Below are 24701 nucleotides of genomic sequence, written 5' to 3'. Positions count from 1 at the left end.
CAATTCCCTTCAGATTCAACCAATGTCTTCAGAGCTATAAACCATGAAAATGATTACCTACCTGTTCCAAAAGGGTTAAATAATATCATTGAAATAATAACTTGTGGGCCGGGCGCGGTGGCTCAAGCCTGTAATCCCAGCACTTTGGGAGGCCGAGAAGGGCGGATCACGAGGTCAGGAGATCGAGACCATCCTTGCTAACACGGTGAAACCCGTCTCTACTAAAAATACAAAAAAACTAGCGGAGCGACGTGGCGAGCACCTGTAGTCCCAGCTACTCCGGAGGCTGAGGCAGGAGAATGGCCTAAACCCAGGAGGCGGAGCTTGCAGTGAGCTGAGATCGGGCCACTGCACTCCAGCCTGGGCAGCAGAGCGAGACTCCGTCTCAAAAAAAATAAATAAATAAATAAAATAAAATAATAATAATAATAATAAACTTGTGTCCTCTTTATCTGTGCTAGTCAATCTGGGAGTTGTTGCAATGAATTAATTAAATTTGAGTAAATTTTAAAATGTATTTATTCAGTTTCATTAGTGACAGGTTAAGTTCTCAATAGCTTCGTGTAGATAGTGGCTGCCATACCAGAAACACAAATACAGAATATTAAATTTTACATAAAATATTAAATTTAAATCGATGTAGTGGCAGGTTCATAAACTGGAAATTTACCCTCTTTGCTTCTATTTTTCATAAGTAAAAATTTGAGGAGAAATACAGTAGTCAGAAGTAAATATTCAAAACCTATTTCTACATAAATCTACTTATAGAAACCAAAAAGTGTTTGCTAAATTAACACCAAGTGAATGTTAAAAGAATATACTCATTAGATGCTCCTTAAAAAAAAAAAAAAAAAAAAAAACCCTCAGATTTATCTCTAATATCTCTAACGTTGGATTTTGATGTAATGCAGAATGTGGTAGTTCCCAAGTAATGGTAAAATATGCATAATTATAGGATTTTTGTCATTTTAATACACTTCACTTGACTGGTAGTTTTTCATAAAAGCTTTTTTTAATATATGTAATTTTGTAGGACTATTTTTTTAAGTCAGGCTCAGAAATACTAGACATAGGTAAAGCACAAATATAGTAAATGATGATTAAACATAACATTTTGATGTATTTATTCTGAAATGTTTAATTGATATTATAACATGTTGTGTGCCACCTTTGAAACCAGGAAGAAAGAACTTTCAAAAGTCCTTTCACTTCATTCATAAAACAAACATTGAAGATATATGTACCCTATATATATAACATTGTAACAAATAGTGCAAATAGTTCCTCAAGCTTTTCTATTGGGTTATTAAAGTTTATCTTAGATAAAGAAAGCACATTTTTTGGAAAATCTGTCCTCTATTTTACTAGATAAATCTATAGGAAATAGAAATATATAAGCCATAAAAGCTCAAGCCAGATAAAATCCTGATACCATTTCTATTGGTATTTGTCTAAAACAGGATTTCAGGAGCTTGAAACTCCCTGGGTCAAACAGAGTCAGCTGTTAGAGGGATTTTCCACATAAGATTGTCTTCACCATTGTCAACTTTGTGTTAGATTTCTTCTCGTACAAAATATAGCTTTGCTACATAAGGAAATACAAGGAAAGTGGTGCAGGAAAAAAAGTGGCATTTTTCTTCCTCTGCCCAGATCTTACAGTCTGCTCCAAAACACCGCCCAGACCCCTCTAATTTAAAATGCCTCCTTCTTTGGTAACAAATCTTCCTTGGAGTGTCTCTTTCCTCTTCTGAAGTAGAAGTCCTCATAGTTGATCCGGTTTCCTCCATCTTCTAGCCCTCTCTCTTTCCCAATGCCTGGAGAAGCAACCAGTGCTAGCTCATGTTTCATGTTGCTCCTAGGGTTTCCATGCCCATGGGTTTGTTTGTTTGTTTGTTTGTTTTTTAAGGAATAATAACTGGCACATATCACAGATCAAGAACTTATTATATGTAAGCATGGTACAAGTGCTTTATCAAACAGTCCTCTCAACTACTGTTGGAGGTAGTTTGTCCAGTGTACAGATGTGAAAGTGAGGTGTAGAAATGAGTCACAAAATTAGTATGTGCTAGAGCCAGAATTTGAACACAGGCACAGACTGAGCTCTTTATTATAACGGTGTCTTCTTTGGAAAACCACTCTCAATTACCTTCAGATTCAACCAATGTCTTAAGAGCTATAAACCATGAAAATGATTACCTACCTGTCCCAAAAAGGTTAAAGAACATCATTGAAAACTCTCATTTCTACCTCTGCAACTTCACTCCTCCAATTTCAGTCCAGTTATTAAGTCACAAAATAAATAATTCCTTTCATATTTTAGGGACACTGTTATCTGATTGTCCACTTACCTACCAGAGAAATGCTGAAATCTGAAACATGTCATTTTATTTATAGTAAATAGATCACAGGGAACAGACATTTCTCCAAATAAGCTAAACAAATAGCCAGTAAGCACATGAAAATGCTGAAAATAGTTAGCCATCAAGAAAACGCACATCAAAACCACAACGAGGCCAGGCACCGCAGCTTGTGCCTGGAATCCCAGCACTTTGGGAGACCGAGGCGGAGGTTGCAGTGAGCCAAGATTGTGCTACTACTCCAGCCTCGGCAAGGAAGTGAGGCTCTGTCTAAAAACAAAACAAAACAGAAGACCACAGTGAGATGCAGCTTCATATCTATCTGAATAGCTATAATTAAAAACAAAAAAACAAGTGATGACAGTGTTACTGAGCAATCAATGGGCTCATTGCCCAATGCACATAGAGGTCATAACACTGGCATTTGAGAAAAGAAAAGCTGTATTGCAAATCCACTGGCAGGGAGATAGAAGGAAGCCCTCAAATCTGTCTTCCTGCCCTGGGGTTTCGGTAGGGTTTTATAAGCATAGGGTAATGAGGTGTAATCTGACTGGATCTTGCAATTATGTGATGTTGAAGGCATGATCTGACTGTATCCTACCACCATAGGGTGATGCCAGAGCTTGATCTGATTGGATCCTGGACCCTGCCATGCAGTGTTCACTTCTTAATTCAGTCCCCAACCCTCACTCTGAACACTTAGGTTCCCCCCCACCCTCCAGCCCATGGTTGCACACTTGGTTCATCTGGGCATGCTCAACCTGGGAGTCCATGGCAACTGAAAAACTCACAACTTTGTTCCAAAAAAAAACAGAATCAGATTGATCTAATGTAGTTACAAGAGGATGTAGAGAAACTGGAACCCTCATTTATTGTTGGGGGAATGTAAAATAGTGTGGCCATTTTAGAAAACAGTTTAATGGTTCCTCTGAAGTTTACATAAAGTTCCTATATGATATAGTAATTCTACTCTTAGGTATATACCCAAGGGAAATGAAAATATATGTGCACACAAATGTTCACACCAGCACTATTCGTAACAGCCTGAATGAAAGCAACACAAATATCCATCAACTGGTGAATGCATAAATAAAATGTGGTATATTCATACAAAAGAATACTAATTGACAATAATGCTACAATATGAATAAGTTTTATATATATACACACACACACACACACACACACATACACTTTATATATACAAAGTAAAAGAAGCTGAAGACTATACATTTTATGATTCACTTTTTAGGAAATATCCAGAATATCTATACTGAGGAAAAGGAGAACAGTGGTTGCCTAAGGCTGAGGGTAAAAGAGTAGGAAGTGAATCCAGTGTTTCTTTCTGGGGTGATGAATATGTTCTAAATTTAGGTATGGTGGTGACTGCACAGCCCTATGACTATTGTAAAAACCTTTACATTGGATGCTTTAAATAGGGGGATCTTATGGTGTGTAATTTATGTATTGATAAAAATGTTACAAAAGACACCATGGGAAAAATAGATCACACGATTGTTTAAATTAGATATTGACTAGAATTACTTTATATATATATTATATATATGTATGTAGAAATATATACTATATACTATATATAATATATACTATATAATATGTATAATATATATATAATATGTATATAAAAATATATTATATCTATATATAAATACATATATAAATATTTGGCCAGGCGCAGTGGCTCAGTCCTGTAATCCCAGCACTTTGGGAGGCCGAGGCAGGCAGATAGTTTGAGCTCAGGAGTTCGAGATCATCCAGGGAAATATGGCAAAACCCTGTCTCCACCAAAAATACAAAAACTTAGCTGGGCATGGTGGTGCATGCCTGTGGTCCCAGCTACTGAAGAGACTGAGGTGGGAGGATTGCTTGAGCCTGGGAGACTTAGGATGCAGTGAGCCAAGATCATGCCACTGCATCCAGCCTGGGTGACAGAGAGAGATCTTGTCTCAATTAAAAATTATATGTTTAGTTTTATGGATTTCTTATAAAATCTATTTTATTCCATATAAGTATGTCTCCATTCTAAGTTTTGGTTTCCATTTTCCTCTATAATCCTAAAACCCATGTAGTACTTGGTTCTTGGGAGAAAAAACAACAAGAAAAAATGTAAGGGCAAAAGATAGATTTCATAAATTTTTCACTATTGCCCCAAAATCACATGTTCTAGACCTGTAATGACCTTCATCACTCAGTGAAAATGATGCCTAATATTTCTCCACATTTCAGCCCTCAGTGTGGATACACTTATTACTACCTTATTACTTGTCTCTTCATAAAACTGATCGATATAATGGGGACAGTTAGGGCTTGGAAGTCAGACAAACTTGCATTCAATGGTGCTTCCACCTCCTATGAGCTGTGTGACTTAAGGCGAATTAGTCAACTTCCTCAAACTTTAGTGAAGTTAAAGATGCTGCCTGTCAAATGCCTGGCATTTAGTAGGTTCTCAGTACGTGCTGTTAGTATGTTATTCATGACCCAGCCTTTCAAAAGAGATCCTAGAACTCGTAAGTGGCATGTGTTGGTTCTGGGGCACTTCCAAGAGCCTTGCTATGACCTCCCTCCCTCAAAAATAAATAACTCCCCTCCCCCTAATCTTGTGGCTGATGTCTGAATTTGCACTATTATAGTCTCTTTCCATCAACTCAAAGTATTTGCTCACTGTGTAAATTAAAATGCCTATTAGAATTAAAAAACATTTTAAACAATTATATTTCATGTCTATATCAATATGTTATATTTTATTTTTTATTAAAATAAAAGACTAGACAAAAAAGCTTTTGTAATGTGGTGGGTAAGACCCAGAAGACTTACTGAGCAGTTGGAAATGAGCTAGAGACAGCTCCTCCTGCTTGGAGTGGCCAGCCATGATCATATAAGTGGAGTAAGTCTGTGGTTTTGTCAGGAAAAGAAAACAACAACAAAACAAAAAAACTTAACTCTTCCTCCCTCATTCTTTCCTGCCTCCTCTTCTTTGAAGAGTTAATTTTTACTGAAACATCACTCTCCAGCCCTGTTCATTTGTGTGCCTTTGCCTCAGTGCTGGCCCTGACAGGAGATCAGTTTCATAATCCTGCTTGGCTGGCATGGGCTGAGTCACTGACCAGTCCATCAGTCCCCTTCCTTGTGCGTAATCCTGGGTAAATGAAAGAATGGGCAAGAGATGCAGAAAAGCCTCTTTTTTTCCTCTACCCAGAATAATCCATCTTGAATTCCTCAGGACGACTAGTTTTATTTTACTTTATTTTTTAACTTTTAGGTTCAGGGGTACATGTGTAGGTTTGTTACACAGGTAAACTGTGTGTCACAGGGCTTTGGTGTACAGTTAATTTTATCACCCAGGTAATAAACATAGTACCCAAAAGGCATTTGTTTCTGATCCTCTACCTCTTCACCCCCATCAAGTAGGCCCCAGTGTCTGTTGTTCCCCTCTTAGTACGCACATGTTCTCGTTTGACTCCCGCTTATAAGTGAGAATATGCAGTATTTGGTTTAAGTGAGAATATGCAGTATTTGGTTTTCTGTTCCTGTGTTAGATTGCATAAGATAATGGAGCTTTGGCCATTTTAAACCAGGGTTACCACTGGTCAAAGCTCAATTAGCTTGCTTGTCTCAGTACGGGCACTAACTAGGGAAAAAACTTCTAAAAACAGGTTTATCTGAAAATGATGACAATAAAATCCCCACCAATCAAAGATCCTATAAGACATCTTCCTTCCAATTCACAAAACATTCTAATTAAGAAAATTTGTTTCCCCTTAGGCAAACAAAGCCCCAATTAGGACTGGAATGCAAGTTGTCTGAACACATGTGAAAAGGGAAGATTCTTAAGTTCCCAATTTATCTTTACAACCTTTATTTTATTTTATTTTATTTCTTTTTGGAGGAAGACTAGAGTGCAGTGGTGTGATCTTGGCCCACTGCAAGCTCCATCTCCCTGGTTCAAGGGATTCTCCTGCCTTAGCCTCCCAAGTAGCTGTGATTACAGGTGCCTGCCATGATGCCCAGCTAATTTTTTGTATTTTTAGTAGAGACAGAGTTTTACCATGTTGGCCAGGCTGGTCATGAACTCCTGATCCCAAGTGATTTGTCCACCTCAGTCTCCCAAGTGCTGGGATTACAGGCATTAGCTACCACATCCAGCCATCTTTTCAACCTCTAGATGGTTTGATGTCACCACTTGAAAGGCCTTGATTTGAATTTAAATTGTTGTTTGCTAGAAATGTTTTGAGTTCACTCATCTAAGGCCAATGAAAACTTTCAAGAAAAAAAAAAATTAATTTGCTTAATTTACAAATGTTGATTTGGTTAATTTGTACTCTTAATTTAGATTAGGTTCAAAGACAAGCTTAAAGGCACAACTTGCAGTATAGAGTTTTGCTACCATTTCCAATATATCTACTGAAAATGAAGTAACAGAAAAAACATTGGGCTGATCCTTTGAACTGTTCTTGTTATATTACTTTCTTTTTGGTGCTTTAGAATACTTAGATGAGGTTTGAAAAATTGTTAACAGCAGAATTCTGTTGAGGGTTTATTCACACTGAATCATAAGCATGCTGATTTTACAGCTTCAGAATTTCTTCTGGAAATCTTCTTTCTAGTCTAGATAAGTTCTGTGAGATATTAGGCAATATTTCTGGATTACAGGGAAAGACATTTACAAAAGAAAATGGAGTGCCCTGATGTTAGCATTTCTATCTGGATAGTATATCTTACCAGAAAAATAATGAAATTTGTGGGATTAGAAAACAATTTAGATTTTATGAGGGAATTTTTTGATGAATGGTGGCATTCATTCCAGAGAGTCACAACTTGGCTGAAACAATTTTTGGTGTGCCCTGTTTCTGGTGATCATATATAATAAATATAAATGATTCTACCAAATCAGTACAACTTCTCCATATCTAAGGAAAAAAGGGGTTACACATATGGACAAAATACATTCAGGTGTCTTCCCCAAACAACAATAATTTCAATTACGGTGTTTTAGGTTTCCCAGTTGATCCGATGTTCACTCAATTATCTGTGAATGAACAAGATCTTTGTTTGTCTCCTTGCTTGTCCAATGTGGCATCTAATACATGGGCTATCTCCTGTTTTCCTCAGATTGGGTAAGGATTTTTGCCAATTCTTGATTTTCTCTGCCAATGGAAGGGAAGCCATGCAGGTAAATTAAAAATCCCTTCTATTTGTCATAATATTAATTTTATGGTGCTTTTATTTGTTGTTGTCATTCTTTTCACTTTCTTGTAGGATTAAAGCAGTGCTTTTCAAACGTTTATTTGCATGTGGATCCTTGGGGATTTTATTAAAATGTAGGTTTTGATTCAGCAGGTCTGGGTGGAGCCCCAGATTCTGCATTTTTAACAGTCTCCCAGGTGATGCTGGTGCTGCCGATCCGAGGAGCACACTTTGATTAGCAAGAGATTAGGGTATATTCTGTTCTCCTCGGTATGTAACATCACAAGGAAGGGGAAGGAGGAGGACTGGAATAGTGGCAGGTGGTTGTCTCTCCTGGGTAATCCTGTGGAGGTGAAAGGGAGACAACTATGGCAGTGCCAAACATTACCTCAAGGATTTTTGTTCCACTGCCTGAAAAATTTCTGTGAGGAAATTAAAGCATTCACATGCTTTGTCTAAAATTGCCAGTAACAATCTATTTTTTATTTTTAAGTGAAACAAGGATTTGGACACTTACAAAGTATCAGAGTGAGTTCTATATTTTAAAGATTTTTAAGGTATTTTTAAAAATTACCTTGCCCCCATAGTATTTAACAATGATGTATTTTTAGCTCCTAACTTTTATAAAATCTTGTAGAAACAGTCAACATAGTTTTCGTAGAAATAACTTTTTTACACTCATGCTAATATCAATCAATCTATATAAAACAAAAAATTGTACAATTGGTATAAACTGGTTTACCATCTGATATGGTTTGGCTCTGTGTAGCTCCCATAATCTCATCTTGTAGCTCCCATAATTCCCCTGTGTTGTGGGAGGTACCCGGTGGGAGATGACTGAATCATGGGGGTGGGTCTTTCCCATGCTGTTTTCATGATAGTGAGTGGGTTTCATGAGATCTGATGGCTTTAAAAACAGTGGCCTCCCTGCACAAGCTCTCTCTGCCTACTACCATCCATATAAGACGTGACTTGCTCCTCCTTGCCTTCCACCATGCTTGTGAGGCTTGCTCAGCCATGTGGAACTGTGAGTTCTCCATTAAACCTCTTTCCTTTGTAAATTGCCCAGTCTTGGGTATGTATTTGTCAGCAGCATGAAAGCAAACTAATACACTATCAAACACAGTTGACATGATAAATCTATCTATCTATCTACTTATCTATCTATCTATCTTTCAAAGCATTCAAGATAGTTTTCATAGAAATAACTTTTTATTTTTACAATTGTATTTCATATATACACATATTATCTATACCTATGTTTATGCCTATATGCATATTCATATATTACAGTAATAGATACAACTAGCATAGATTTGTTTGGCAACAAACATGATTTACATGATAAATGTAACATGGGCGTAATGAAGAGTAACTCATTCATGACAGTCATCAAGTTTGGTGGGTGCATAGAACAACTATTATGCTTTGCAAAGGGTTGGAGAATATGGATTAATCCCATACAATGTGTAAGTGGTGCTCAGGTAAGATAACTACTCTTAACAAACAAACAAGAAAGACAACAAGATTATGAGAGAGAATTGGGAGACCATTTAAATTTACATTTGCTTTGTCTGTGGTTTCCCAGGTGTCCAGGAAAAGCCTGTCTGAGTAAGTAATATAGTATGTAAGCCAAGACCTGAGTAAAGAGAATCAACTAGCCATTCAAAGGCCTGGGGAAAGAGTGGGTGATGAACAAGAGAAACTCCCAAGTACAGAGATGAGAATGAGTCTGGCAAATTCAATTAAATAAAGCTAGGCCCAAAATATTTGTAGAAGTGGGTAAGGGGCCAAAGGTAGTGTGAGACATTGGTATACTTAAGGCTTGTATTAGTTCATTCTTGCATTGCTATAAAGAAATACCTGAGACTGGGTAATTTATAAAGAAAAGAGGTTTAACTGGTTCATGATTCTGCAGGCTGTACAGGAAGTATGATGCTGGCATTGACTTGGCTTCTGGGGAGACCTCAGGAAACTTACAATCGTGACAAAGGGAAAGGGGCAGCAGGTACAGGGCCAGAGTAGGAGCCAGACAGTGGAGGGGGAGGTGCTGCACACTTTTAAATGAACAGATTACATGAGAACTCATTCACTATTATGAGGACAGTACCATGGGGGATGGTTTAGCACCATCATGAGATTCATGATTAAATGAGAAATTTAGCACCATCATGAGATTCATGGTTTAGCACCATCATGAGATTCATGATGAAATGAGATCCTATTCATGAGAAATCTACCCCCATGATCCAATCACCTCCCACAAGGCTCCTCTTCCAGCACTGGGGATGACATTTCAATATGAGATTTGGGTAGGGATCCACATCCAAACTATATCAGGGCTACATAGGACACATAAGGATTTTGAATTTTATTCTAAGAGCAATGTAAGCCAAGAGAGGTTTTAACAGGGAAATAACATGATCTGGTTAAGGGCTTTTGTTTTGTTTAAATTACTGTGGCTGTTACATGAAAGTTACATATAGTGGGTCACTTTCTAAAATCTACATAAGTAGATTCCTGAATTGGTACAGGTTGCTTCATCTTCATTCCAGGCAACAAAGTGAGATAGTAGAGAATCACAGAATCAGAGGCTGACAGGTACATCAATAACAGATAAAGAAATTAAAGAATTCTGGGCTGGGCGTTGTGGCTCATGCCTGTAATTCCAGCACTTTGGGAGGCCGAGGCAGGTGGATAATGAGGTCAAGAGATCAAGACCATCCTGACCAATATGGTGAAACCTCATCTTTACTAAAAATACAAAAATTAGTGGGGCGTGGTGGTGAGTACCTGTAGTCCCAGCTACTCAGGAGACTGAGGCAAGAGAATCGCTTGAACCTGGGAGATGGAGGTTGCAGTGAGCTGAGATTGCACCACTGCACCCCAGTCTGGCCACAGAGTGAGACTCTGTCTCAAAAGAAAAAAAAGAAAAAAAAGAATTTATGTTCCAGTGTTCCAGTATGTATACTATCAATATCTTCATTCTAGAGCTGTTAGCGTTTAATATCTATATACATGAATAATATATATCATATTTTACAAATACGTGTTTTCATTGAAAAAGAAGATACTGCTATTTTGGCTTAATATTTATTGAAAATGCAAACATTTGTGGGATAAATATACTGATTGGCTTATTTTTCTAGGACATTCCTTTGCTCAGTATACCTCACCAAAATCTACAAATAAAAAATGCGTCAAGATTTTTGTTTTCGTTTGCCCTGGGTTTTCCTTTTGTTGCTGGTTGGTTTTGCAGAAATATGTGTGCTGAACCGGTTGCTAAACAGGTTTTTCTTTTCTTTTTTCTTTTTTTTTTTTTTTTTGAGATAAGGTCTCGCTCTGTCACTCAGGCTGGAGTGCAGTAGCGAGATCCCGGCTCACTGCAGCCTCCACCTCCTGGGCTGAAGTGATCCTCCCACTTCAACGTCCTATGTAGCTGGGACTAGAGCCATGCCACCATGGCCAAGTAATCAACTCATTTTTGTGTACTTTGTAGAGATCGGTTTCACCATGCTGCTCAGTCTGGTCTCAAACTCCTGTACACAAGTGATCCTCCAGCTTTGACCTCCCAAACCGCTGGAATTGCAGGCATGAAATACCACGTCTGGCCTTAAGCAAGTTTTTCTATGTCATATTTGTCAAATTAGACACTAATATTGATCAAATCTAATAATTGTGTTAAGTTGTAAGCTCGAAAGATAGGAAGAGGTTGGGCTTGTGGCCAAATTGGAGAATATAAGCTGCTTCTACAGGCATTTAAGTTCAAAATTTTCAAGAAAATTTACTGGTCAAATAAAAAATATCTGTAAGCTCAATTGGTCCACAGATAACCAATTTGAGATTTCTTGTCCAAAGATATTTAAAACTTTTAGGGAACAAAACTTCGATAACATTGACAATAATTATATAATTTCAATAGTGTAATTTATCTGATGCTTAAAATAGATGAGGATTTTTTTCTCTGATGATTGATAAGCATAAAAAGATGAAATCATTTTGGGTATAGGCTTAGCCAAAGATAGGAAATATGTTGTATTAATAGATGATTGTATTTACTCTCCTATACAAGGTTTGTGTCTGGAAATGTTTTTAGTCCTGATTTATGTCACTATATTGATTAATATGAGAACAAGAGTGATGTTTCAGATATGGAGTATGATTTTATAAATGTTAAGGCACCAAGAAAGCCCTATGTTGACCTTTTTTTAAAAAAAATCACATTATGAACGCAACTATACCATTTTTCTCTCTCTCTCTTTCTTTCTTTCTTTCTTTTTTTTTTTTTTTTCTTTGATGGAGTCTCACTCTGTCACCCAGGCTGGAGTGCAGTGGTGTGATCTCGGTTTACTGCAAACTCCGCCTCCCGGGTTCACGCCATTCTCCTGCCTCAGCCTCCCAAGTAGCTGGGACTACTAGCGCCTGCCACAACTCCCGGCTAATTTTTTGTATTTTTAGTAGAGACGGAGTTTCACCGTGTTAGCCAGGGTGGTCTCAATCTCCTGACCTCGTGATCTGCCCATCTCGGCCTCACAAAGTGCTGGGATTACAGGCAAGAGCCACTACGCCCAGCCCAACTATACCATTTTTCAGTGTTGGCACTCATTTTAAATTAAAATGAGTCTGTAAGATTCACTTAAAGAATGTGTACATCACCATACTCAGCTAATTTTTACATTTTTTATAGAGACAGGATCTTCCTGTGTTGCCCAGACTGGTCTTGAAGTCCTGAGCTCAAGTGATCCTTGTGCCTCAACCTCCCAGAGTGCTGAGATCGCAGGCATTAACAACTACATCTGCCCAGCAGATGTAATTTTTAAAATGACCAACCTTTGTAACACATATGAGATTCATTTCAAGTGTCTGCAGATATTATATGTACTTAATCATACAAAATTATTTATGATTGAGAATGTTGTGTATTTTTTGTAATTAGCTATCTACTTTTTATTTTTTTTATTTTTAAAACCCTGTGATTAAAGGATAGTTACCTATTTTGGGGATCTAAACCAACTCTTGGTTATAAACAGTTGTTATTAAATGCCGGGCATGGTGGCTCACACCTGTAATCCCAGCACTTTGGGAGGCTGAGGTGGGTGGATCATTTGCGGTCAGGAGTTCAAAACCAGCCTAGCCAACATGGTGAAACCCCATCTCTACTAAAACTACAAAAATCAGCCAGGCACGGTAGCACACACCTGTAATCATAGCTACTTGAGAGGCTGAGGCAGGGGAATCACTTCAGAGGTTGCAGTGACCTGAGATTGTGCCACTGCACTCCAGCCTGGGTGACAAAGTGAGACACTGTCTTAAAAAAAGAAAAACAAAAGCTGTTATTTGGTAAACATTTGGGTGCTTTTTGTGCAGTATTTAATAAGCACCAGGTTTTTGATTTTTAATGATGTTACCCCAAGTGTCACTTATTTTTTATTTTATTTTTTGAGACAGAGTCTCACTCTGTTTGCCCAGTCTGGAGTATAGTGGCACAATCTCGACTCACTCTAATCTCCACCTCCCAAGTTCAAATACTTCTCGTGCCTCAGATTCCCAAGTAGCTGGGATTACAGGGGCTTGCCAACATGCCTGGCTAAGTTTAGTATTTTTAGTAGAGATGGGGTATCACCACATTGGCCGGGCTGGTCTCGAACTCCTGACCTCAAGTGATCGGCCCCCCTCAGCCTCCCAAAGTGCTGGGATTACAGGTGTGTGCCACCATGCCCGACTCCCAAGTGTCACTTTTGACACAATTCTGCCCTCAAATTACATGTTATATATTGTTATAGAATAATATCAAGAACAAACATGCTAGTTAATATTTTATGAGCAAGGTAATTGGTAATATGAATATTTGTGAAGGTGAATTTTCAACCAAAGAAGTAAACTTTTGTTTCAGGGTGCATAAAGACAAATGAAAATATTTAAAGATCTGGGTCAGTTAACATTTGAAATAAATATGTATAAGCACATCATATAGTATGCCAATATCATGTAATATCCCTATTAATATTTAATATTAAATTTTATATTTAGGGATACTTACAATATATTAATAATGTCCTTAATATGAATCAGTTCTTAACCAGAGCATTCTTGATAAGAGACTGATGAAGAAAGCAAGCTTCAACCAGGAAAGTCCATCTAGAGATTAGCTGATATAAAATAATGAGAGACTGACATTCTTTTGTGAGAAGACTGTCAGATGTAACTGCTAATTCAGTTTCTCTGCCACAGTAGGTTGTTGCACATAATTATCCATAGACCTCCTCAGACCTAAGAGAAAGGTCTGACACGCCATAGGAAATTATGTTCTGTGTGCTTAACCAATGTCCCATCACAGCATGGAAAAACAAGAAGCTTTGCAAGCTGTGATTATGTTAACGGTTTTCTTTTTAAAATGTCTTTCTACCATTAGAATTCTGAAAAGTGTAGTTGAAAAACCAGACATAATCTTACTTAGATTAGCCTACCTTTGTCTGGGATTCACATTAGCTTATATCTTATCAAATACTCCAAAATCCTAGGAAGTCAACAGATGTTAAAACATATTTTTGGTATTAATCATCAGTAATATGAGGGCAAGGGCTAATGGGCAGGCACTGATTAAAGTTGATCATTTCATAATCCCAAGAAACATGTACTCCCCAAGAGGATAAGCCTTAAAGAAGCATTAGCAAATCACTGTTTCACCCCATCATCTTCAACTATTATGATGAATGAATTGGTGATTTTATTTTAGTCTACACATCTTAGGGAAAATTCAGGATGTGAGGGGTTATAACCGATGATTTTGTAGTAAAACACATAAAAGATTCTGATTGTGGCAATATTGCTTGCATTATTCTTTACTATCAAATGAAATAAGGCTCTATGCTTTCTATATCAATATTGGAACATTCAATGAATCAGAAGTGAGGACAATCTATTTCCTTAGCTTTCACAGAGTAGAGGTGATTGTTTTTAATAACCTATTTCTAATTGTTTTTTAAAATGGAAATAGTTGTTATAGCTCATTTGTTCTGTGTTGAATCTAAACTCTTATGAGGGCAGTATATGTGCTTTTAATGGGATTTTTTCCCCCTAATAACTCTAATAGAATATTTTGTCCTTTTCCCATCTGTGAATATGGTAGTGAGATAGACTGTCCCTGTGTTCAGTTTGTGGGAGTGGAAGTGTATAGTAGCAGATAAAAGGTAAACAGTGCATTGCAATATAACTAAGGTTGTCAGTAATGAAGATAGCTACAAGGTGCTATTGGAATACAGAGGATTTCTCTCTGGGGAACATAAGCTTAATATCTATCACCAAGATGTTGCTCATACCAACCACAAAATGGCACGTCTTTATAGTTATTTCAACTGTCAAACTATATAGATAATGGTTCTAAGAGAGTTCCATCCATTACTGCAATTTCATTAGTTCTGCCTTTTGCATTAAAAACAAAAGGTAATCAGGCCCCATGTATATCCACAATGGAAGACTTTTGCATAATGTATTCATTAAAAATAAACATATCAGATACTAACTCAGCCTTAATTGTATTTTTATTTTCTGCATTAAATAATGCAGGGATTTGACTAAAGACTGTAACATTTAATAATTTTCAGTTAGAGCCCTTCAGTGAAAGCTTTGAGATAAAGCAACTAGAATCTCAAAGTGATCGAGCCAACTCTGTGACTTAGTATTAACCATAACTATCGCACATGTAAAGGTGAGTTATCCTCTCCAATAGAGGGGAGGCATATAGGAAACATGGGAAAGTAGCAGTATGAACAACAGAGTAAAACAGGTAGTAGAAAACAACAGCATAGGGGTGAAAACCTTGTGAACAAAGAATACTAATTTAAAATGTAAACGTTTTGCAAAGGGAAGATAACTGAATTTCTACATTTTCAGCTCTTTGTATTAAACATTTTGTAATCTGTAACTAGATATTGGTTTTCCTTCTCCACAGAAGATCACCTGATATTTGATAACTTATGCTTTTATTAATTACTACTTGTTTTATAATACAAATGTTTGTGTTCACATCCTCAAGGCTTTATTTTCAAGGAAAAATAAAGTCGTAGTAGCGCAATGTAATAAGCCCCATCTTTCAACCAATTTTTAATTGTCTCATTGGTATGTATATTAGGACTAAATGGCTGTATTCCTTACAAAAAGTAAAATAAGCAATAAGTCAACTGAGTATTCAGGCTATATAAAAACTTCTACCTACTTGGGCCTTGATTATTCTGGTAACATGATTAATGATAGAAAAGTAGATTATGAAATAAGAAAACTAAAAGGCATGTTAAATGCTGTTTAGTCTAAAGGTTTTTAACTTCTGTCTGGTGGAGCAAATGGACACCATCTGTATATGAAAGCCAGATACCAAGAAACTGAGAGTTTACTTAGTGAAACCTACTACTTATGAAAAGTCAAATATCATGTATAACTCATCCAGATCAACTGGTCCCTAGACACTGATTTTTGGGAAGGATGTGAGAGAATTACTGACTCAGATTTAGGGCTTAAAGACTATTGAGAAATTGGAAGGTATTGAGAGATAGGGTTTCATCAGAGTGGACTTAAGTAACCTGGTTGATTTTAGAATTGTCACAGCAAAATCAACATGCTCTGATGCTTGGGGCCTGGCAGAACCTTGCTGGTCTCTGAAGGCTGGGATAAATGAAGCAACAGTAAACCAGGTGTACTCCTTGATTTTTCAGGTAACACAACTTTAGAAAAAAACAATTCTAATACAAGTTTAACCTTATCCTGTTAACTCTAATATTTCAAAAATAATTCTAAAACACTAAGACAATGCTTATCCTATTGCCTCCAATAGGATTTTGTATTTTAAATGGTTTACCAAAAAATGTGTCTTATACTTTTGGGTAAACTTTATTTTGTTATACAACCAAAAATCTTAAAACCATCTTAGTACATTAACGTTTTAACAGGTCAACTTTTAGTCTTTATGAGCAGTTTTCACAAAGTTTTACTCAACATTTAAAAAATGTAGTTAACATACTGTAGACACTTCAATATTGCTGCTTATTCTTTGTAATCTTATTTGGCATAATGTTGTCATGTTCAGAGTTATTTTACAGTAACTTAAAGTGAACAGACACACTCCCTCCTCCCCCCACCCTCAATTAAAAATAAAAAAGGAAAACAGAAAGAAATAAAAAGAACAAAAAGTAAGATTAGGTTCTAGGAGGAGGGAAACCCTAATCCAAGTGTGGGGATGCAGAAGTCAGCTTTTTGCACCCATTCTCCATGCTACAGAATAAACTTTGAGACTACAGCCAAATATTTTCTAAAATCTTTCAAGAAGTTCCAGTGGATTTCTGGATTTGTTCCTTTAAAATCAGGATACTCTGCCTTTGCTCAGGGGGCAGCATGGCAATCTGATCTGCAGTTAGTTGAAGAACCTGCATGATCAAAGCCGCCTTTTCCTGATCCTGTGGAGTGACCTGGCTCTGCCCAGGACTAAAACTGCTAGGCTGGCTTCCACCTTGCTTGCTTGCCCCCTGTATGCCTCCTCCTTGTATACCCACTCCTTGTATGCCTGCCCCCTGCATCCCTCCTCCTTGTATGCCTGCCCCCTGCATGCCTGCTCCCTGCATGCCTGCTCCCTGCATGCCTGCTCCTTGTATGCCTGTACCCTGCATACCAGCTCCAGGATTCCCCACCCCTGAAATGCCTGGGACCTGTCTGGGTCCCTGAGGAGGGCCACCTGCCCCTATATTAATGGGACCAGGACCCTGAATTCCACCAGTCATAGGACCTCTTGTACTGGGGACAGGGCCCCTCATCTCCAATCCTCTTGCATCCATGCCTCTTGCTTCCATCCCTCTGGTTTCCATGGCACAGGTCTCCATTCCTCTCCTCTCCATTACACGTGTCTCTAAGACCTCAGTTTCCATGGCGCGAGTCTCCATCGCTCGAGAATCTCTACTACCTCTACCATCCATAGGTAGACCCCTTTGATCTATCATGGGGCCTCTGGGCTCTCCAATTAGCAGTCTGGGATCTCCTAATGGCCCTCCCCTCATCTCATGTGAGGAAGGGCCACGAGTGTCATGACCAGAGGCATGATGCATGGGGGGACCCTGATGGGGTGGACCCAGATAACCTCTGGGCTCCACTTCTCCAGTGACTGAAAGCAAAGTCCCTCCACGTGGGTCATTTGGAGCATCTCCTAACAGTCCTCGAGGAGGTAGACCACCAGGAGTCATGGGTCCACGAGGTATAGGAGCTCTAGGATCTGACATCTGCACTTGTCCCCGCTCTAAAGGCACTGGGCCAACCCCTGGCATTCCAAGTTGGGGCTGCATTGCTCCTCCAGGAGTTAAGGAACCAGGACCAGGTCCGGGAACTGCAGCTGGTATTGGCCCTGGAGCTGGAATTCCACCCTGGATAGGAGTCTGCATCAGAGGAGGAATGTCCTTCACAGGTCTTCTAGCCAAATGCTGAGGCTGAGGAGCTGGTGGATTCTGCTGGTTCAGCAGAACATTAGGTCCTGGGCAGAGCCCAGGGCCAGGGCCAGGACCAGGGCCAGGGCCAGGGCCAGAGACAGACACAGACTGAGATTTGCCTGGGATCAGTGGTGTGACATGTATCTTCCGATGAAGAATTTTCAGAGCAATCTCTGGATCCATGATTCTCATCACTACTTGCGCCTGCAACAGCGCATAAGCCAGTTGTGGATTTTGAAGTAACATGTTTCGAGCTTCCTGGTGGCTGTTTTGGACACAGAGCTTCATCTGCTTCATCAGCTCAAACATCTGCTCCGGGGGGAGACTGGCTACTGCTCTGGTAATCGATTCAGGGGCATCTTCTGGATCGATGGGATCCCCATAGGGTGAGTCAATAATGGGCGCTGCAGGCCCGAGGCTCTTTAACTCCTCCTTATTCTTTTCACTGGCAGCATTGTCCACCCGAAGCGCTCTGCCACTGAACTCCCGCCCATTGAGGTTCCGCATGGCACTAAGCGCGGTTTCCTGGTCTTGGTATTCGCAGAAGCCATAGCCCTTGGGTTTTCCCGTCTCTCTATCGTATACCAGCCGGAAACTGACAACAGAACCAACCTCCGAGAAAATGTCCTTTAACTGCTCCTCAGTTGCCTCATACGGAATGTTCCCCACGAACACGGAACGCAGTGATCGATCCATTGCCGGGTCTCTCACCGCCAAACTCGACATGATTCCGGTTGTGCACACTGCCGATAGCGGATTCTTCCAGGCGTCTGTCCTCTTGCGACCGACACTTCCGCTGAGCAACGGAAGCGGCTCTCAAGATCCGGGCAGAAACCTTACTAATTCGCTTGAATCGTTCTGCTTGCCTGTGGAACCTGCATCCCACTAACAAGTTATCTAATGCTTTAAGTCCCTGATCCTTCGTGGTTCTGTCAGCTTCTTATTACAGAGTCGCATGATTCCTTTCCCATTTCACCTTCCGCCGACTTTCTGTGGAGCCCCAACAGCCCCGCTACGACACCCTTGGTGCGAGATGACCACAGTAAAGATGGCCGCATAGACTTCACCATAGTAACTGGGAGGGGACTCCTCCCTTGACGTCAAAGGCGGTTTTGCTTCCGTTCCACCGGCGGGAAACCGCCAACCGAAAGCGGATTTAAGGCTGCATGTTTTTCGTTCTGACAAAGTATTTTCATGTGGCCTTTTATTATAGTATAGTTAAGCTAGATTTCAAATCACATTCCAGACTGAGGCAAAAGCGTAGTCGTTTCAAAGCACATTTGAGATTTGCCCCTTAAAGTAAAACAGTATTATATTTCCTTTTTAGAACAACGTTTTTGGAAATTAACTGACAAGAAATATAAACTGAAGCGTGTGCCTGCTGGACCCTGCCCCCGCTCTGTTGCTTCCTATAACCGCTGTTAATGGATGGGTGGCAGACCCTTCTAGGTTTTTTTGAGCACACGGGCAGCAGTCGTGCTATTCCTAATATTACGGTTTTCTTCCTTAATAATAACCGATTTCAGTATTAATTGGTGATTAAATAAATTAGTTATTAGCATTTTATGGCTTCAGAGTATGGAATAATGAAATTTACTTAACTATCCCTACATTGATTGGTTCTGATTTTTATTATATCATGCAGTGAATCCACCACTTCCATGAAGGGAAAAACAAATAGTGGTTGTCTTCTGCTGTTAGCTTTCCAGGCAGGAGTTAAAACATATTCACTGTGGGATTTCCTCGACTCCAATTCGAAGATAGAACTGAAACTTGGGGATGGCTAGGTAAATTCCCAAGGACAAGCAGCCGGAAAGAGGCAAAGTCAGGATTCTAACCCAGGTTGGTCTCGCATAGCTCCAGATCTACACTGCCTTACGCATATTGAATATTTGAAATGCAGCTAGTGTGATTGAGGAATTGAATTTTAAATTTCATTTTTTATTAATTTAAATATAAAAACTAATGTTCAGTAGGCTATTGGAAAACTTTTTTTAGTATTTATGACAACTTGGGTATAAAATCTACTTTTGCAGTAATAAATTGTATTTTAAATAAAAATCATTTCACAGAACACTAAGATAAAACAAACAAACAAACAAAAAAAGAAATAAAAAGAAAGTACTTCCAGTCAAAATTTAACATTCCAGTTGAGGTATGCCATACATGTAAGACACATGAAAGATTTTAATGATCAAATACCAAAAAATGTAAAAATAGCTCATCAATTTTATATTGTTTATAAGTTGAAATGTAATATTTTTGTATACTGGATTAAAAAATTATTTTGAAGTTAATGTTATTCATTTCACTTTTTAAAATGTGGCTATTAGAAAATTTAAAATTATATGTATATATTGCATTATACATCTGTGGACTGGACTGCTCCAAGTCTGTGCTTTAACTCCAAAACAGAGAATTATTTTATTCTGAAATATGCTTCTTAAGTGGATTATGAAACTTCTAAATTTCGGCCAAAAAATTGTATTATGTATCCGCAGAATCCTCGTCCAATGAATAGATTTGACATGAGTATGATGGTTTAGTTGCAAATAAGACATCCATTTACCTTCAAGTTTTTGAAACGGTTCTGTACTTAGCTGTTCACCCAAGACGCACGACAGTTTATATTTGCAAATGATAAGGTGCATTTACATCACCTAACAAGATTTCCCTGCTATATCAAAGAAACAGAATAGTCACCTGCTAGCAATGTTTCCCCAGTGTGATTCATTTATTGGGGACAAAAGGGGAGGGGTTAAGGATAGTATCATTTCAAAAAACTAAAGACAAATTTATTTTTCTTCCTTCTACACCATCACTTTACAAAGAGAAGCCATACCTTTTTTATACATGTTCCGTCAAGGGTAACTTACAAGTTGAATATGTGTGTAATTGTGTGTGTATTAAATGTACTAATCATGAAGATAGTAACGGGGTATTATAATACATTGCAAAATTCATAGAAGATCGCACAGCTTGACAGAGTTTCTTTACTGCTGATACTATCTAAACCAGTGGTCCTCACATGCATCAGAATCACCTTGAGCCACGGCTTGTTAAGTCAGATTCTGCTTTAGCAGGTCTGGAGAATTTGCATTTCTAATAAGCTCTCAGGTGACGCTGATGCTGCTGGTTTGGAGATCTTTAAGAATAATTGGTCCTAGGGATTGTTAGTAGATTTCCTCATTTATATCAGACCGAACTAAATTTAGTATACTCTATTAAAAGGTTTTAGGTAAAGGTTTTAAAAACATTATTAATTTACTATTAATATACTATTCTAGTACATGCTGATCTGCTACTGAAGATACACTGGACATGAAGACTGGGTGAACAGAGAGTAGTTGAAGGACTATGGGGAAAAACAAGAAGGGGGAAGTTATGACTATAGAGTGTGCCTTAGTCACAGGCTTTCCATGTTCTCTTTAGTCCCACCATTGCAAACTAGTAGAATGATTTGTCATGCCCCCCTTCATACAGGACCAGTGTGACCCACCATGTAATTCCATGCCCAGAACACATAAACTAATACTTATTGTTAACTGAATGGCCCCACATCAAGAGCTCAGAGAAACCTATGTATATTTCCTGGTACCAGTACATATTTTTTTTAATAGATCTAACTTGGAAGAACATCCATTTTTATACTGCTTTTTTATTCCCATAAAGTTTAAATTTTAGATATTTATAGCATGGCATACACTCTGAAGAAAAGTGTACGTGGTATAGTGTATGTTCAGATGTTGATTCTTTCAATAGATTGATACCAAATATGTTAAGACTGATTTCAAACACACAAGAGAATGTATGGCCAAATGGAAGCTGTCCTCTAATCACTTTCAGAAACTATAAACTTAATCCATTGCTCAAAATGATTTTTTTTTTTTTTTTTTTGACACAGGATTTCACTCCCGTCAGCCAGGCTGGAGTGCAATGGTGTGATCTTGGCTTACTGCAGCCTCTGCCTCCTGGTCTCAAGCCTCTGCCTCCTGGGCTCCTGCTTTAGCCTCCCGAGTAAAGACTGCAGGCATATGCCACCGCTCATGGCTAGTTTTTTGTGTATTTTGTAGAGACGGGGTTTCATCATGTTGGCCAGGCTGGTCTCGAACTCCTGAACTCAAGCGATCTACTTGCCTCAGCCTCCCAGAGATTGGGCATTATAGGCATAAGACATTGTACCTGGCCTCAGACTGATTTTTGAACTTCTACCCTGAAATTGCTTTGGGCCTCATTTGTAAGTCATACTAGAAAATCAGTACACTAACTGAACAGTGTACTTTATTTTTAACAAAGAACAGGATTATGCAACAAAATCACCCAACTTCCTGACCAGATTTGGCAAAAATGTCATGCTTAGCTAATTCTAAATATCAAACCTTACATCAGAATATAAAAATTCTATAATCTTTGAGGGAATTTAAGAAAAAGATTCACCATAGAGTATAGGGAAAAAAGAAAAGATTCACTATAGATTAAGTAGACAAATTGCAAAGACAAGAACTAAAAATATTTTGAGTAATGACAGGCATTTTTGAAATAAGTGTACGGGTCCTTCAAGGAATAGCGCAAATAAACTGCTCCACAAAGCTTTCTATGACCTTTCTACCCTTTCCTCTAGGTTAGAAGTAATTTTGTTTTTCTTTGTATATAAACTATTCCTTATAACTTGTACCTTCCTGATTATAGTAACTCCTTTACCTTTCAGTAAAATTGCAATTTTTCTTCTAAACTATAAAATAATTGTATATCCCCCTTTATCAGTTAACTAAGTGCTTCAAATGTATTATTTAATTCCATCAATATTTATTCCAAACACTGACAATACAGCAGTGAAAACAATAGACAGTCTACCAGAACAGAAGGTCTCTAAATGTGGTCCTTGGTTCAGTGGCATCAGCATCACCTGGAAATATCTTAGAAAATAAAAGTTTGGGGCCCTACTCCAAATCTGTTGCATCAGAAATGGAGAAATCTTTGAACAAGTTTTCCAGGTAATTCTAATTCAAGCTCAATTTTGAGAACCACCACATTATAAGAATGCAATCATAGTTGGCAGGCACAGTGACTCACGCCTGTAATCCTGGCACTCTGGAAGGCGGCAGCGGGTGGATCATTTGATCAGGAGTTCAAGACCAGCCTGGCCAACATGGTGAAACCCCATGTCTACTAAAAATGCAAAAATTAACCAGATGTGTTAGTGCGTGCTTCTAATCCCAGCTATTTTGGAGGCTGAGGTGGGAGGATCGCTGGAATGTGGGATGTGGATGTTGCAGTGAACTGAGATCACACCACTGCATTCCAGCCTGGGCAACAGAGTAAAACTTCCATATCCAAAAGAAAAAGAGAAGACAAAACCAGAATGCAATTATAGTATAGATAGCTGATAGATAAACAGATAAATATTTTGTTTTCACCTCTATATCCTCAACACCTGTGATAGAGCTCAGCACAGGTGGATGTTCATTATATATTTGTTGAATGCATGATAGGAAATGACTTTAAAGTTTATTAATTCACAAATATTTCATTTTACCAAGGACAGAACCTGTGGCATTGAATAACGTGCCTCAAATCAAAGAGAAGATATGCTGCCAGGACCCTTGTCATTTTATTCCTAGGTCAGTGATAGTTCTTCCAGGTTGCCATTTGATAAGATAGATATGCAATAAAGTACGTAGAGATGGAAGAGAGTGATATGGTCTAGATCATCAAGGAAAGTTTTCTGATGGAAATGAGATTTAGGGATGGGTTATAATCTGGCATAGATAGGTAGAAGATGAAGAAAATATACCAGAAGCGAGTAATAGCCAACGCATGAAATTGGGACCTGGTGTTTTTCATGGCCTCAGAGGAAACCAAGAGAGCTGGTGACTAGTGTGACAAAAGATGGGCTTCTGGGACAGATTACAAAAGGTTTTGAAGTTCAGATTCAGGAATATGAACTTGATGTGAGAGTCAGTATGCTTCCTTCACCACCTCCTGAAACACGAACATAGAATAATAATGGCAGAGGCTTAAGAATACCAAACTTATCTAATCCTTTTCTATATATTTTCTACCTAGGTGGTTCTTTTTAATTCCTTATAACTTTTAATCTAAATTGTGGCAGTTGTTCTTCCTACATATAACATACTCTATATGTGGCTTCATTCTCATTACTTGCCCTCCATCCCTTCATATATTCTCCTCTGGCTAAATTGTACCACTCACTTTTTACCATACATGATCTGTAATTTTTCAACTCCTAACTTTTTGTGATACTATTTGTCAGAAATGCCTCCTTTTTTCCTCTTATTCTCTTCCCTCCCCCGTGTTTAAATCTTTCTGTTCTTCAATGCTTACCTCAAAGACTTTCCATTTAGAGTATTGGTTTGGCATTCATTATCTTCTATATTAGAGGTATCAATATTCTTGTATTACCATAAAATCTATATCTGATTGATATTCTGCACAATGCCTAGTCCAGTACCTTTTATATTATAAGCACTTAGTAAATATTTTTTCAATTAATACAAGATCATCTTACAATAACAAAATATAGATGTTAACCAAATGATAATTTAGAGCCTTTTGCTTACAAAATACTTTTCTCTAGGTTCCCACATTTAGTGCTGATAACAGTCTTATGAAGTACATACAATTGTTTCCTGATTTTTAACAATGAAGAAACTCA

The 24701-nt window shown here is 38.3% G+C and overlaps 2 protein-coding genes across 3 annotated transcripts in view; one reads left to right on the top strand and one right to left on the bottom strand.

Moving 5' to 3' along the window:
* The window catches only part of PRKG1 (protein kinase cGMP-dependent 1), a 1337040-nt gene that overhangs the window by 715253 nt on the left and 597086 nt on the right, over positions 1-24701 (top strand). The window lies entirely within an intron of this gene.
* On the bottom strand, positions 16430-18797 carry CSTF2T (cleavage stimulation factor subunit 2 tau variant). Its single transcript, XM_005565845.5, has one exon. The coding sequence runs from the start codon at positions 18749-18751 to the stop codon at positions 16874-16876; it is 1878 nt and encodes a 625-aa protein (XP_005565902.2). The 5' UTR covers positions 18752-18797; the 3' UTR covers positions 16430-16873.

The sequence above is a fragment of the Macaca fascicularis genome, chromosome 9 (assembly GCF_037993035.2).
Source record: "Macaca fascicularis isolate 582-1 chromosome 9, T2T-MFA8v1.1".
In the NCBI taxonomy this organism is placed as follows: Eukaryota; Metazoa; Chordata; class Mammalia; order Primates; family Cercopithecidae; genus Macaca; species Macaca fascicularis.
The sequence above is the reverse complement of the archived record's forward strand: the minus strand, read 5'-3'. Positions and strand labels throughout refer to the sequence as shown.